The sequence below is a fragment of the Polypterus senegalus genome, chromosome 1 (genome assembly GCF_016835505.1).
Source record: "Polypterus senegalus isolate Bchr_013 chromosome 1, ASM1683550v1, whole genome shotgun sequence".
Lineage (NCBI taxonomy): Eukaryota > Metazoa > Chordata > Cladistia > Polypteriformes > Polypteridae > Polypterus > Polypterus senegalus.
This window is the reverse complement of record NC_053154.1, coordinates 74,371,591-74,383,708: the sequence shown is the minus strand read 5'-3', so window position 1 is coordinate 74,383,708 and position 12,118 is coordinate 74,371,591. Positions and strand designations below refer to the sequence as shown.

Below are 12,118 nucleotides of genomic sequence, written 5' to 3'. Positions count from 1 at the left end.
AATTACAATTATTTACTTTGTGTGTACTATATATACACTGCATATATGTGTGTGTGTGTGTTTGTCTGTGTGTATAACACATGGCCAAAAAAAAAAGAGTCATCAAACAAAGAAAATAATAAAGGAGAATGCCGAAACTACTAAAAGTGGGTTAAGAACTGTCCAATGCATTATTAAAACCTGGAAGAATAGTGGTGTACCATCATCTTCAAGGAAGAAATATGGTTAGAAAAAATCTTGAATGATTGTGATTGGAGATCACTTAAACATTTAGTGAACTCAATTCATTAAAAATCAACAATAGAACTCACGGCTATGTTTAATAGTGAAAGAAAGAGCATTTCCACACACATAATCCAAACATAACTCAAGGTATTGGGACTGAACAGCTGTGTAGCCTTAGGAAAACCACTTATCAGTGGGCACATTAGGGCACATCATCAGTGGGCGCATAAAAAAAGAGGCGGATGATGTGATGCACCAATCATGCCTAGTGCCTACCACACAAGTCTGTGGGGACAGTGTTATGATCTGCGGTTTCTTCAATGGGTCAGGTCTAGGTTCAGCAATGTTATGTGCCCAAAAAATGAGGTTAGCTGACTATTTGAATATAATGAATGACCAGGATTTTCTATCAATGGATTTTTTCTTCCCTGATGGCACGGGCATGTTACAAGATGAAAATGGCAGAATTCATTGGGCTCAAATTGTCAAAGAGTGGTTCGGGGAGCATGAGACATCATTTTCACAGATGGATTGGCCACCACAGAGTCAATACCTTAAACTCATTGAAAATCTTTGGGATGTGCTGGAAAAGACTTTTCACAGCAGTCCAACCCACCCACCATCAATACAAGACCTTGGTGAAAGATTAATGCATTTACATTTACTGACCTTTATGATACAATTGGTTACATTTCTTTAATTTTCCTATCAGAGCACAGGCAGGTCCTGTGACTTGCTTTTGGTCACACAGTGTCAGTAGCAGGATTTGAACCTACAACCACAGGGTTTGAAATCTAAAGCCTTAACCTCTACACCACACTAGCTTCTGCAGGACAGAAATAAATGCTGTGACATTGCATAAGTTTATGGAGATGACACCACAACGAATGCATGCTGTAATCAAAGCTAAAGGCAGTCCAAAAAAGCAGTGTGTGTATGTATATACATATACATACATATATATATATATATATATATATATATATATATATATATATATATATATATATATATATATATAATATAAATAAAGATTTGTTTCTTTTCTAGTTCAGAGTTGTGGGGTTGCCACCAAACCAAGACATGACAGCAAAAATGACAGTCACTCACATTTGTTAAATGTAGAGTTATTAGTCATAATAATAATAGAAAAGCAATAATGACAGACATGTTAAGAGCATAAACATGTGTTATAGTTAGTAGATATCTGTGGCACACAATTGCACTTTCATGCTGCTTGTCAAGGAATGCTTTGTATTTGGCAAAATAATTTCTGACAGCTTTTCATGCAACTTTAGCTATAACATACATAAATGCAGATGTTTGGAGGGTGATTATTGTGCTGCATTAAACAACAGCAAAATCAGTTTTACCTTTTAATCCTGTTCCAGCTCAAAGATGAAATTTTACAGTTTAATTAATGACAACAGTAATGTATGGAATGCCTGCCTTAATTCAAATTCATTAATCTATTGGTAATGTGTAAAAAGAGAAGTGCTATATTGGTGGTCTGAAAGGCTTTGTCTTTCAAACACCGCAGGTAGCACCCCCTCTTTTAAGTACAGAAAGGCTGCTGTGCTCTTTTATGTTCTTTTTGAATTCGCTGCTCTGAAGTCTTGGCTTAACGGAAGCTGAGATTAAATATAGAAAGATTGTGTGTGGTAGAAAAGGGCACACCTAACCATGCAAAGCAAACACATACGAGAAAAACCCGTTAACTGCCACTGTGCACTGTCTGGTAGGAGTTCCCTTTGCGTGGCTTTAAACACTGAAGACTGGAACTAAATGAACTCCAACAGTAACTGAACAGGGTGGGTATTGTTGTTGTTGTTATTAGCATTAGTATAACTGTTTGAGTTTTTCAACTGGTTTTCTAGTTCAAGATATAAAGCAATACAAAAGTAAGAAATAGCTATGATTAAAGTCAAGAGCCATAGTTAGGTCAAGGTGAAGCTGGTTAAAATGGAATGTGAATGGAAAATATTGGTTTGAATTACTAATGATGCTTTGTGACAGTGGAAGGAGAAAATATTTGATTAAATGTTTCATAATTGTGGTTAGAGATGCTGCTTCACATATCCAGTCTCCAGGTTTGAATCCACACTGGGTCGCAGCACATTCTCCTTATGTCCCTTCCATGTATTTTGATTATCCTCCCACATCCACAGAGTTGAGCACATTATGAGACCTGATGTCCATAAGATGAATTGGCATTCTATCCTGGACTGTTTCCTGCTTTTTGTTTACTGCTGCAGTAAAAGCCTCCAGTGCCATGCAACCCAGAATTAAGTTAAGTGGATTTGAACATGGTTATTATCTGTGTGAACTTTGCATGCATCTTGAATTGATGGTATTTTGGAGAATCTTTCTGAGTAGGATTGGTGAGCTGGTTGGTCTGAATGGACTGTTCTCATTAAAGTTCTCCTAATGTTCTTCCTATGTCCGCATGTATTTTTCTCCAGGTACTCTAGTTTTCCTCCCACAACCCAAAGATGCTTTATTTGGCTAACTAGATACTTTGAATTAGTCAGTTGTGACTAAATGTACTGGTAAGAGTGAGCATGAAGGACTGGTGCCCTGGAGAGGCCTACTCATAGCCACTGCTGCTAGGATAAGTGCCAACCAGTATGGATCTTAAACAAAATTAAGTGGGTTTGGTGACTCAATTTTAAAACTATTTCTTAGTTAGGAAACAAGGATCCAAGTAAATTGGTAGTTACGCATTTCCTTAAATGTTTGCAGATTTCTTCTGTTGTTTTGTTAAACACAAATCTCTAATAAGATGAAGAGCCATAATGAGGCTTGTCATGCATGTGCATCTGGAGATCACTTTTAAAGCTCGAAGGAGGTAAACTATGCCACCCCAAAACAGACAGGTCTCTTGCTGTTTGTTCTTTTTTTACTGAGAAGTCTCCCATGATGCCTGGCTCCACCCACAATGTCCAGGTCCACTTCTGGTCCTGGCACTATAAAGAAGGACGGCCCCAGAAGGTGGAGAGTCATTTAGATCAAGCTTCCAAGCGAGATGGAGCTCCTACAGGTATACTCACTACTGCTACTGAACCGTAAACTTAGCCTTGGGCTAATGTTGCAGACATTTTATTAGTGCCATAGTGCATCTGTTATTGTCTTTTCAATTCTGTATTAAAGGAGGTTCACCAAATTGGCACTCCAGCTTTCATCTTGTGATTCCTGGTGGTCTGCAATTCAGTTACATGATGCATGTTTCTAATGGTGACAAAAGTAGCATAAGCATTTAGTTCACATCCTTTACTTGTAGCAAAGGAGTCAAATGCATCAGTACATGTCCTAGTAGCCCTGGCTTCAGGAGACAAAACTACAACAAGATTTGGCTTTACTACTTCATAGACACCCAAACAGTCATCTCTGTGGGGAGAATCTATACATTTAAAATGTTGATGTCTGTCCATCTGTTATGGGATGACTTGCAAACAAATGGGGCTCGAACCTTTATCTTGGTCTTAATTGAAAGCTTGTGACCTGATATGTTCTAGAAATGTATAAACGTTTAGGTAGCAGCAACCTGGTGGGCACTTTACTGGTGGGCACAAAACCTTATTGTAATTAGAGCATGATCCCTGCAAGCCCATCTATTGGTTATTCTTCAGGACATGATACATACATGTTCAGAATTCATAATCAAGTGTAAGGTCTTATGTGGATGAACAGTTTACTGTTGTTTAAATCTAGCCTTTGTAGCATTTTATTTTAAGACTGTAGGTCTGCGTGTTTTACTAGTAATTACGAATGACAAAGTGCAACATGAGAAAAAAACATCTCTCCTATATAAATGCTCTCGCTGTGTAACATGGACACATGGTGAGATGGGCACTCACTTCTACTGCAGTGACGCTCAGACGGAAATTCGAAAAGGAACTTGTTGCTCACACACACTCGAAATCTGTAGTACTTCTGGTCAAGCTGCACCTTACAGTTAGTCAACAAGCTATTTCATTGTGAGTTTTAAGCAGGTAAATATCTTTTTAGCTAAATGTCTATCTGTAGATAATACAAGCTGATCAGATATAAAAGGGCAAGAAAATATTCTTGTGCTAGTTAATGTGCTTCTGTCATTGCCTATAAATTCTTCAAAATGTATTTTATTTTGCAGATTATTCAAAATTAAATACTGTATTTGTATAATGTCCAAAACAGCCTAAATGGTTTTTTGCATTAGTAGGTATTTTACAATGTCCTAATAAATCTGTTATTAAGAAAACTAACATCTGATAAAACCAACAAAAAAGGTTTCTTTACTTTCTAAAAGGTTATTGTCTAATCTTTAACCTTACTATAAGTCTGTGTGGCTTGTTCTTCTTTTTTTTTTCAATAAATAATATGATCATTCAAACTGTAACTTGCAGGAGGCCACAGTCCATGGCAGCATTGGGTACAAGGCAGGAAACAACCCTGCACTCTTAACAACACTGGTTCTTTAATGGCATTTCATGGTTCTTTATTAGGTTTAGTGGTCCCTCGTAGAACCTTTGCTTGACAATGCACCATACCATGCTGGATAATGTTCTTCATGTATGAATTTGGGTTATTGTGCTTTGAAAAACCTCCTAATATGTAGAAAAAAAGTCTGAAATCTTTAATGTTTGGTATTCTACCTGGCAAGACACTAAATGATTAAGAAGACTGGGACTTAGCCTGTTTAACTGTATGCACCAATAATCCTTTTAAAATCATGACCCATTGGTATTTTACACATCAATTACCATTTATTTATGGTTATTTACAGTAAGAAGTCTGTTATGGATCTAAATGAATGAAGGATCTTCCCGGAGCCTTCATGTGGGTGGGCCTTTGGGAACTAAAAATGGCTCCCGTATGGCATCACTTTGAAGAACCACTGTGGTGTCTTTATTTTTAAGAGTGTGGATAGGGAATCAATGTATCTGCTAATACTCTGTGAGTTATTTGATCTACTAATCTAAGTTTCTCTTTGTGGCCAGGAACAGCATTCTGGGAAGGTAGTTTCTGTTTTTTACTGTAAAAAGAATGCACTTCCAAAAGATATTGAGTCAACAGGTAATTTATAAAGACACTCATTGCCCAAAACTACCATCTAAGTTTGGCAGCTTGACCATTTTTTTTCATTAAATCTGTCTCAATGATTACAGTAAACTATATAAATAAAAAAAAACATTAAGAAATAAATTAATAAATATATAAATACATAAATAAATACATACATACATATATGTACTTTCAAAATGGCATGGGCTATTTTGCCTTCTCACAAATAAAATAATTGCATTAATGTATTAAAACAAAATACAAAGAAATATTAAATAAAAAAAGCTCAATTTCTGCTATTATAAATAGTATTAGGACAAAATGAACCACATTTGCTGGATCTTTTCCTCTTATGTTTCACCTTTGTATAAAAAAAATTCAAGGATCTGAGTCTTCATTCAATTTTTGTGCCAAAATCACCACCTGCACAAGTTGACATTAAATTTAGTCAAAAAAAAGGAAATCAACTAAACAAACGCTGTTATCATCTGCTTGCACGGCACATACAGTATATGATTTTGAATTTTCAGGTGCCATGCCAGTAGTCAATTGCCTGCCTGCAGCTGTGGAAACCTCAAGGGCTCCGGTGCTCGATCCAAAGAGATGCTCTTGGTATTTTTGAATTTCTGCCCATGTGCAAATCCACAAATAAATGGCTTCCTTGCACCTTTATATGCCTCATGGCAATGCATTATGTCCATTTATTAGTGAATTGAATTTTGCACGCTGTGATTAAACACCACCTCTCTCAGGTAGTAATCCACTTTTAGAAGAAATTGAGAATCAAGCAACACCCGAGTTTTTCAACAAATGGATGTCAGCTGCTGCTTGAATGTTACTCCGAGGGACTTCTGCTTCATTTCCCCTCAAATATCTGCTTTCCAGTTAGTGAAATGATAGTGGGCAGTGATGTTTGGCCCACTGTCAACACTGGAAGCATAGAAAAGAATATTACATGTTCTTCTTTTTAATTAGTTTCTATTCACTTACGCCATAAACCCAGGGCATAATAAGCAAAGCGTGTTAAAGATCTATAAAATCATTCTCTCAAGAGAAACACCTGCATGATGAGATGCAAGTGGCCAGCTCCGGAGGCTTAGTGCACATTGGCACAGCAAGTCTTTACCACTGTACATGTTTTACCCAAACCTTTGGTAAATCACATTAAACGGAGACACCCACGAGATCAGTAGTTTCCGCAAAATTCCTTGTCACCTGCCTATAGTAGAGCCCCCGCCTAACTGATGTTGGAGACACTCACTGAAGATATAACCCAAGAAGTCATCAGCCTAATGAAACAGGCCTAAAAAAAGGAGAAGGCAGAAAAAAATCTCACCTGCCACTGCCAAGATTACAAATTTCACAGAAAAAAAGGATGTCTGGCCGAAATGGGAACTTGCCCCTATGGAGGTGGCCCTTTCAGGCTTTAGTACAGGTGATGGCTGAACTGATTGAAGACGCTGTAGATCCTGTGGAGGATGGGCGACCTTCATCCAACCATTTGTCTTGGCTCCGGCGCCGAGCATTCATAAAGAAATTGCTCACGGTGGTCAGCTCCAGTCCAAGTTGGTGGGCAATTGTAATTTGGAGGTCCTTGGAGGGCCGCTGGTTTTCCCGGAAGATGGCATGCAATGTGCGCCTCTGTAGGTCAGTGAAGACCAATCGGTGTCGTTTTGGGCCCTGGTTCCTTTCCAGTTTGCCCTGCTCCTGCTCCTTCCTCTTGCAGGCTGAGAAAACACAAAAAAGGATATTAGAAGAATCAGTCTTGAAAGAAATAGCTTTGGCTAGGGACAACCAGCTAATGCGAGTAAAACCAGAAACTGGTCATTATACCAATGATGAAAAGTCTTGAAAGTGTCTGGCAGTTCAATCCTTAAACAGAAGAACACATGTCTATATCTCCAAACATACCTGTTCCATGTGGTAACAAAAAGCATTGTGACGTATTTATAGTTCAGATCTGGTTAAGAACATATCTGCAAAAGATGGCTTCATATTTCCCATTGCCAGCTGTCAATCCAATATCTGGTACATTAAATGTATGGGACAATTTTTTTATGTCTGTGTCTTTTAAAGTTATTTTTAAAAAGTTTAAATAGTTACATAAATATTATAATAATATAAAATAATCATACCTCTTTCTTTCTCTCTTAGAGGCTATTCTAGGGACTCTAGGCAGACCTCCATGTGGCCCTTCAACTTACCCTTCCTGAGTCCCGACATGATGAAATTTATTATCATTATTTTAATGCAAAGTCTAACTAAGATCAACAGGGGGAATTTAATTAAAAAATATATATGCTTTAAATAAAAACTACAATAAATACATTAATTTAGAAAGTTGAAGAACTGTAATAATAGAATAAATAAAATTTTAGAAATTGAAACAAATGTTAAAACACAGTACATAAAATGCAGAGAAATGTAAGGTGTGCTTGTAACTATGCATCGTAATTTTTTAAAAATATCTTAAAAATATACTAAAAAGTGAACATAATAGAAATGAAAAAAAAGCAAAAAAGTAAAAAATGTCTCATAAAGGTATTATAGTAACTTTCAAAATCACTTACTGGGGGCTTTGGCTACAGCAAATGCAGTTGCTATCTCCTCCAGAGCCAAAGACCCTCAAACATTGTACTGAATTGAAATCAGAGCCAGGACTAAAAGCATCTCCTGGATCATGGTACATCTCAAGTAAAAATGAAGAAGCTTTAAAGATGGAAAAAGCTTCTCTCACCAGAGTCAACAGTGACAGGAGGAGTCAGGACTGCGGAGAGACTACATTTTGACTTCATAGTCCCCCTTTATTACTGTTACCCACTCATTCTTTGATTGAATTGTCGCTGCTGATTTTGTCCATGCACTTGATTTCACAGGTTCCTGGAGAGACTGACTGAAATCAAACCAGAAATGGCCGAATTGTTTAAACAAACCGAGTCACAACAATCTTTGCTTCCAAAACACGTAAATTCTCTTCATGATTTATGGAAACAGCTCTGATAGCCTTTAACGTTACTAAAAAGGTACTGCTCATCACAATCATTCTTTCAATGGAGACTGGGGCCTTCCTTATAGGGGTTACCATGGATTTGATAATCCATCCAATTAGTTTATCTTTCCAAATGAGCCCAGTTTGGAATTCAGTGTTTCACAAGTCAAAAACTAAACAGGCCTCGGCTGGCAGTTCCCGTCAAAAATGCAGCAATCCAGTATTTCAATGAGAAGGGCATGTGTCTTTGAACTGATGTTATAACCCACACTAAAATCTGCATAAGCTTCATGTGGCTCTGTGTAATTTTGAAGTTTGATGCAGTGTGACGCATCATACAATGATCATGTGGTCCTTGGAAGATCTGCTGGTTTGGCAGTCATGAGCTTTGACTAATGATTTACATCACAGGTAAAAGTGGCCAAAATGACCTTTCTCTGCAGGCTGGGTGGGCTTAGAAATAGGGTGTGAAGTGCAGACATCTGGGAGTGTAGAGTCACTGACCCTCTGTATGAAGAGGAGCCAACTGAGGTGGTTCAGGCATAGAGTTGTTGATGGCATCAAATACCTTGAATCCTACAATATGAGCTGGCAAGTGTTGCTCGGGAAAAGGACTTATGGGCCTCACTGCTAAGACAGTTACTGCTACAACCTGGAAAAATAATAGGATTATAAATGAATGAATGAGTTAGTGACTTGGATTAGATCTGAAGCCAAGGTTCTGCAGCTAGAAGGGGATAACACTAACCAATATTCCACAGTGTTACATAAAGAGCTTACTGTTTCTCTATTCATCATTTAGACTGATTTTAAAGATACTATACCACAGATAGATAGATAGATAGATAGATAGATAGATAGATAGATAGATAGATAGATAGATAGATAGATAGATAGACTTAAAATACTTTCAAGAGTCAGAATAAAAGTTATTATAAAAAATCCTTTAAAAATAAGATCTTTAATTGCATTTTACTGGACTATGTGGTTCCTCATAGAGCTATTGCTTGATAGAGCACCATTCGTTTCTGGGAATAGGTCTTTACATGTGAAATTGTTCTTTGGGCTTTTAAAAAGTATGTGAACAAAATATAAATATTTAATGTATAGCAGTTTACCTATAGCAGAATATTAACAGATCAAGAAAATCTGAATTTAGTATGTGTTATTGTGTGCAATGAGTCCTTTTAAAATTGTGAACCCACTGTTTTTTTACAGATCTGTTACCATTTATTTGTGGTTATTTATGGAGCCTGTTATGGATTAAATAAGTACAGTTGTTTTTTTTTTTTTTTTTGAGACCTTTAATGCAGAAGGTTCTTTTACAAAGCAAAGTAGAAACAAAAATGACTCCACTGTGCCACTGCTCTGAAGAACCACTCCAACACGTTTATTTTTAAGAATGTAGATAGATAGATAGATAGATAGATAGATAGATAGATAGATAGATAGATAGATAGATAGATAGATAGATAGATAGATAGATAGATAGATAGATAGATAGATAGATAGATAGATAGATTTTCTCTTTCTTCAGGATAGAATGGCAGATCAAAAACTGGAGCTTTTTTTCCATTATGATTCAATAAGTATTACCTATATTTTAAAGTGTAATGACTGAGTATTGACAATTTGCTCTTAAACTGTGTGTATTTGTGTAAGATGCAATGCAATATTAAAGGAGAATAATTCAATATCTGCCTCTGCGACTGGAGGATCCACCACTCCTATTATCTTCACTTGTATGTATTATTAGCCAAGAAGTATTCCGCCATATTCACTGTGTGAAGTTTATGTGTTTTGCCTGTGTCAATGTGTTTTTTTCTCCAGGCATTTAATTTTTTGTCCCTTCCCAAACACATGTAGGTTAGGATGATTAGCAGTTTTAAAATGGCCCTATATACTGTAAGTCAGAATGCCTTGATTTGCACTGGTGCTGTACCTCGTCCAAGGATGCTTCCTGAGTTTTATTCAAAAGACATGCACAGGTTGAATTGGCCTACTGAGGGTTTCTGCATCCTCTATCTCTCCAAGATCACAGTCTGCCATATGCCTAGGGCTACCAGAATAACCTCTGTTCTGCCCACAAACCTGTAATTGGCATAAGTGAAGCTGAAAATGTAAGAATTGATGTGCTGATCAATGCAATGCCATTACTTTCTTAATTATCAAAACAATCTTTGAACTGTTATTGTGAGCTGCAAACATACAGTTTTATTGTAATAACACAACTTACAGTGGAATAAGAAAGTATTTTGACTCAAACATGTAATTGCTGCCAAAGGGGCTTCTACAAAGTACTGAATTGAGGGTCTGAATACTTATATGAATGAGAGATTTCAGTTTTTGAATTTTAATAAATTTGCAAAACTTTCTGAAAACATGTTTCACTTTGTCATTATGGGTTATTGAGTGTAGATTGATGGGAAAAAATGGCAAATTTAGCCATTTAAATGTCAGGGGTCTGAATACTTTTTGAATCCACTGTAAATGACTGCATACATCAATGAATAAAATGAAAAACTTTCAGTAGTCCTTCAGGTTGTTAATATCATGTTAGGACAGGAAGAAGAAGAGCACAGGTTCACATGCAGCAGTTGAAACATCTTTTGTCAGAGATTTTCTAACCGGAGTTCAAAAGCAGTCGCTCCTCTGGGCTGTTGCATATCACTGATTCCTGAGAAATGCACAATTTAAACTGAGTTCAAAAGCTACACAATTGACCATGTCTCCCAAGGCAGGAAGAAGCGCTTCAGCTTTAGTGACACATAGAAAATGTATGGGACTGAAATCTGCAGCTGGCTGACTTCCATGGCCCTGTCCAGATTAAAGCAGGCTCAGAAAAATGAATGGGTGGGCTAGATACCCACAATGTCATTTCTTTTGACCACTAAGACTGTTTCTTTTCCTTGTTAGAGTATCACTCCAGATATATATCTGGTTGATCTTCTCTGAATGGATTTTTGGGCAGATATGTTAGGATGGCACATCAATACAGGCAAACTAGACAGATATCTAGGAAAGAAAGATGAGTAGCAGAGGGAAAGCTAAACAGGGCCAAGAAAGGCCTGAAATGTGTACCACAGTTAAAGAGTAAGATTATGATGCCACTTCATAATTACTGTTATGTTTCAGCCTGACATTATTATCAGGGATTTTCTGAACGTACTCCATGCAGCTCTGCAGTTCTCATTTTACATTTGCAATTTATGTGTAATTTACTTATACTGTATGTATCTTTAACAGTTTTACTAATAAGTGGTATGAATTTGAGAAAGAGATCATGGCTGTCATGGGAGAGAAAGACATTTCTGATCTTGAATATGGGGTGAGACACTGTGACCCTGAAGTCAAGCTGAGGATATTTCTTTACAAATATGGAATATTTGCAACTGCAATGCAAAATTTTACCTTAAAGTTAAGTGTTTTCTATCATTTTTAAAAATTAGACAACCAGTCCTGCCATTTTATAGTGGAGCCTTATGGAAGTAGGAGACTCTGAAAACAAAAGTATAAAAAACACTTACTGAATACGTCAATTTTTCAAGCCAAGACAGTTGTCAAGTATTTAGTCATGTGTTGCGATTACACACACTTTGTAAAATACCTTATACATTCATTTTTGAACAACAAAAAAAACCAATATTATAAGATTCAGCCATTTTTAAATAAGACCAGCTGTTTGCATTAACACAGCATACGTCTTCTTCTGCAGTAACCTTTCTTCCCTTGGGGCGTTGTTTCATCTCTAAAGACCAAATCACAGTAAACTTTGTGCCACATGCTTGGTTTCATTTTAATTTATATGAGAAGTCACAGAAGCAAACAAAAAATGTACCCTTACCTCGAAGAAAATAGTAT

At 36.8% G+C, this 12,118-nt stretch overlaps 1 protein-coding gene across 1 annotated transcript in view; it reads right to left on the bottom strand.

Annotated features, from left to right (window-relative positions):
• Positions 1–6,687: 6,687 nt before the first annotated feature.
• The window catches only part of onecutl (one cut domain, family member, like), a 37,381-nt gene continuing 31,950 nt past the window's right edge, over positions 6,688–12,118 (bottom strand). Inside the window, exon 2 of the mRNA XM_039740468.1 lies at positions 6,688–6,995. Within this exon, the coding sequence (XP_039596402.1) occupies positions 6,688–6,995 (308 nt within the window). The remainder of the gene's footprint in view (positions 6,996–12,118) is intronic.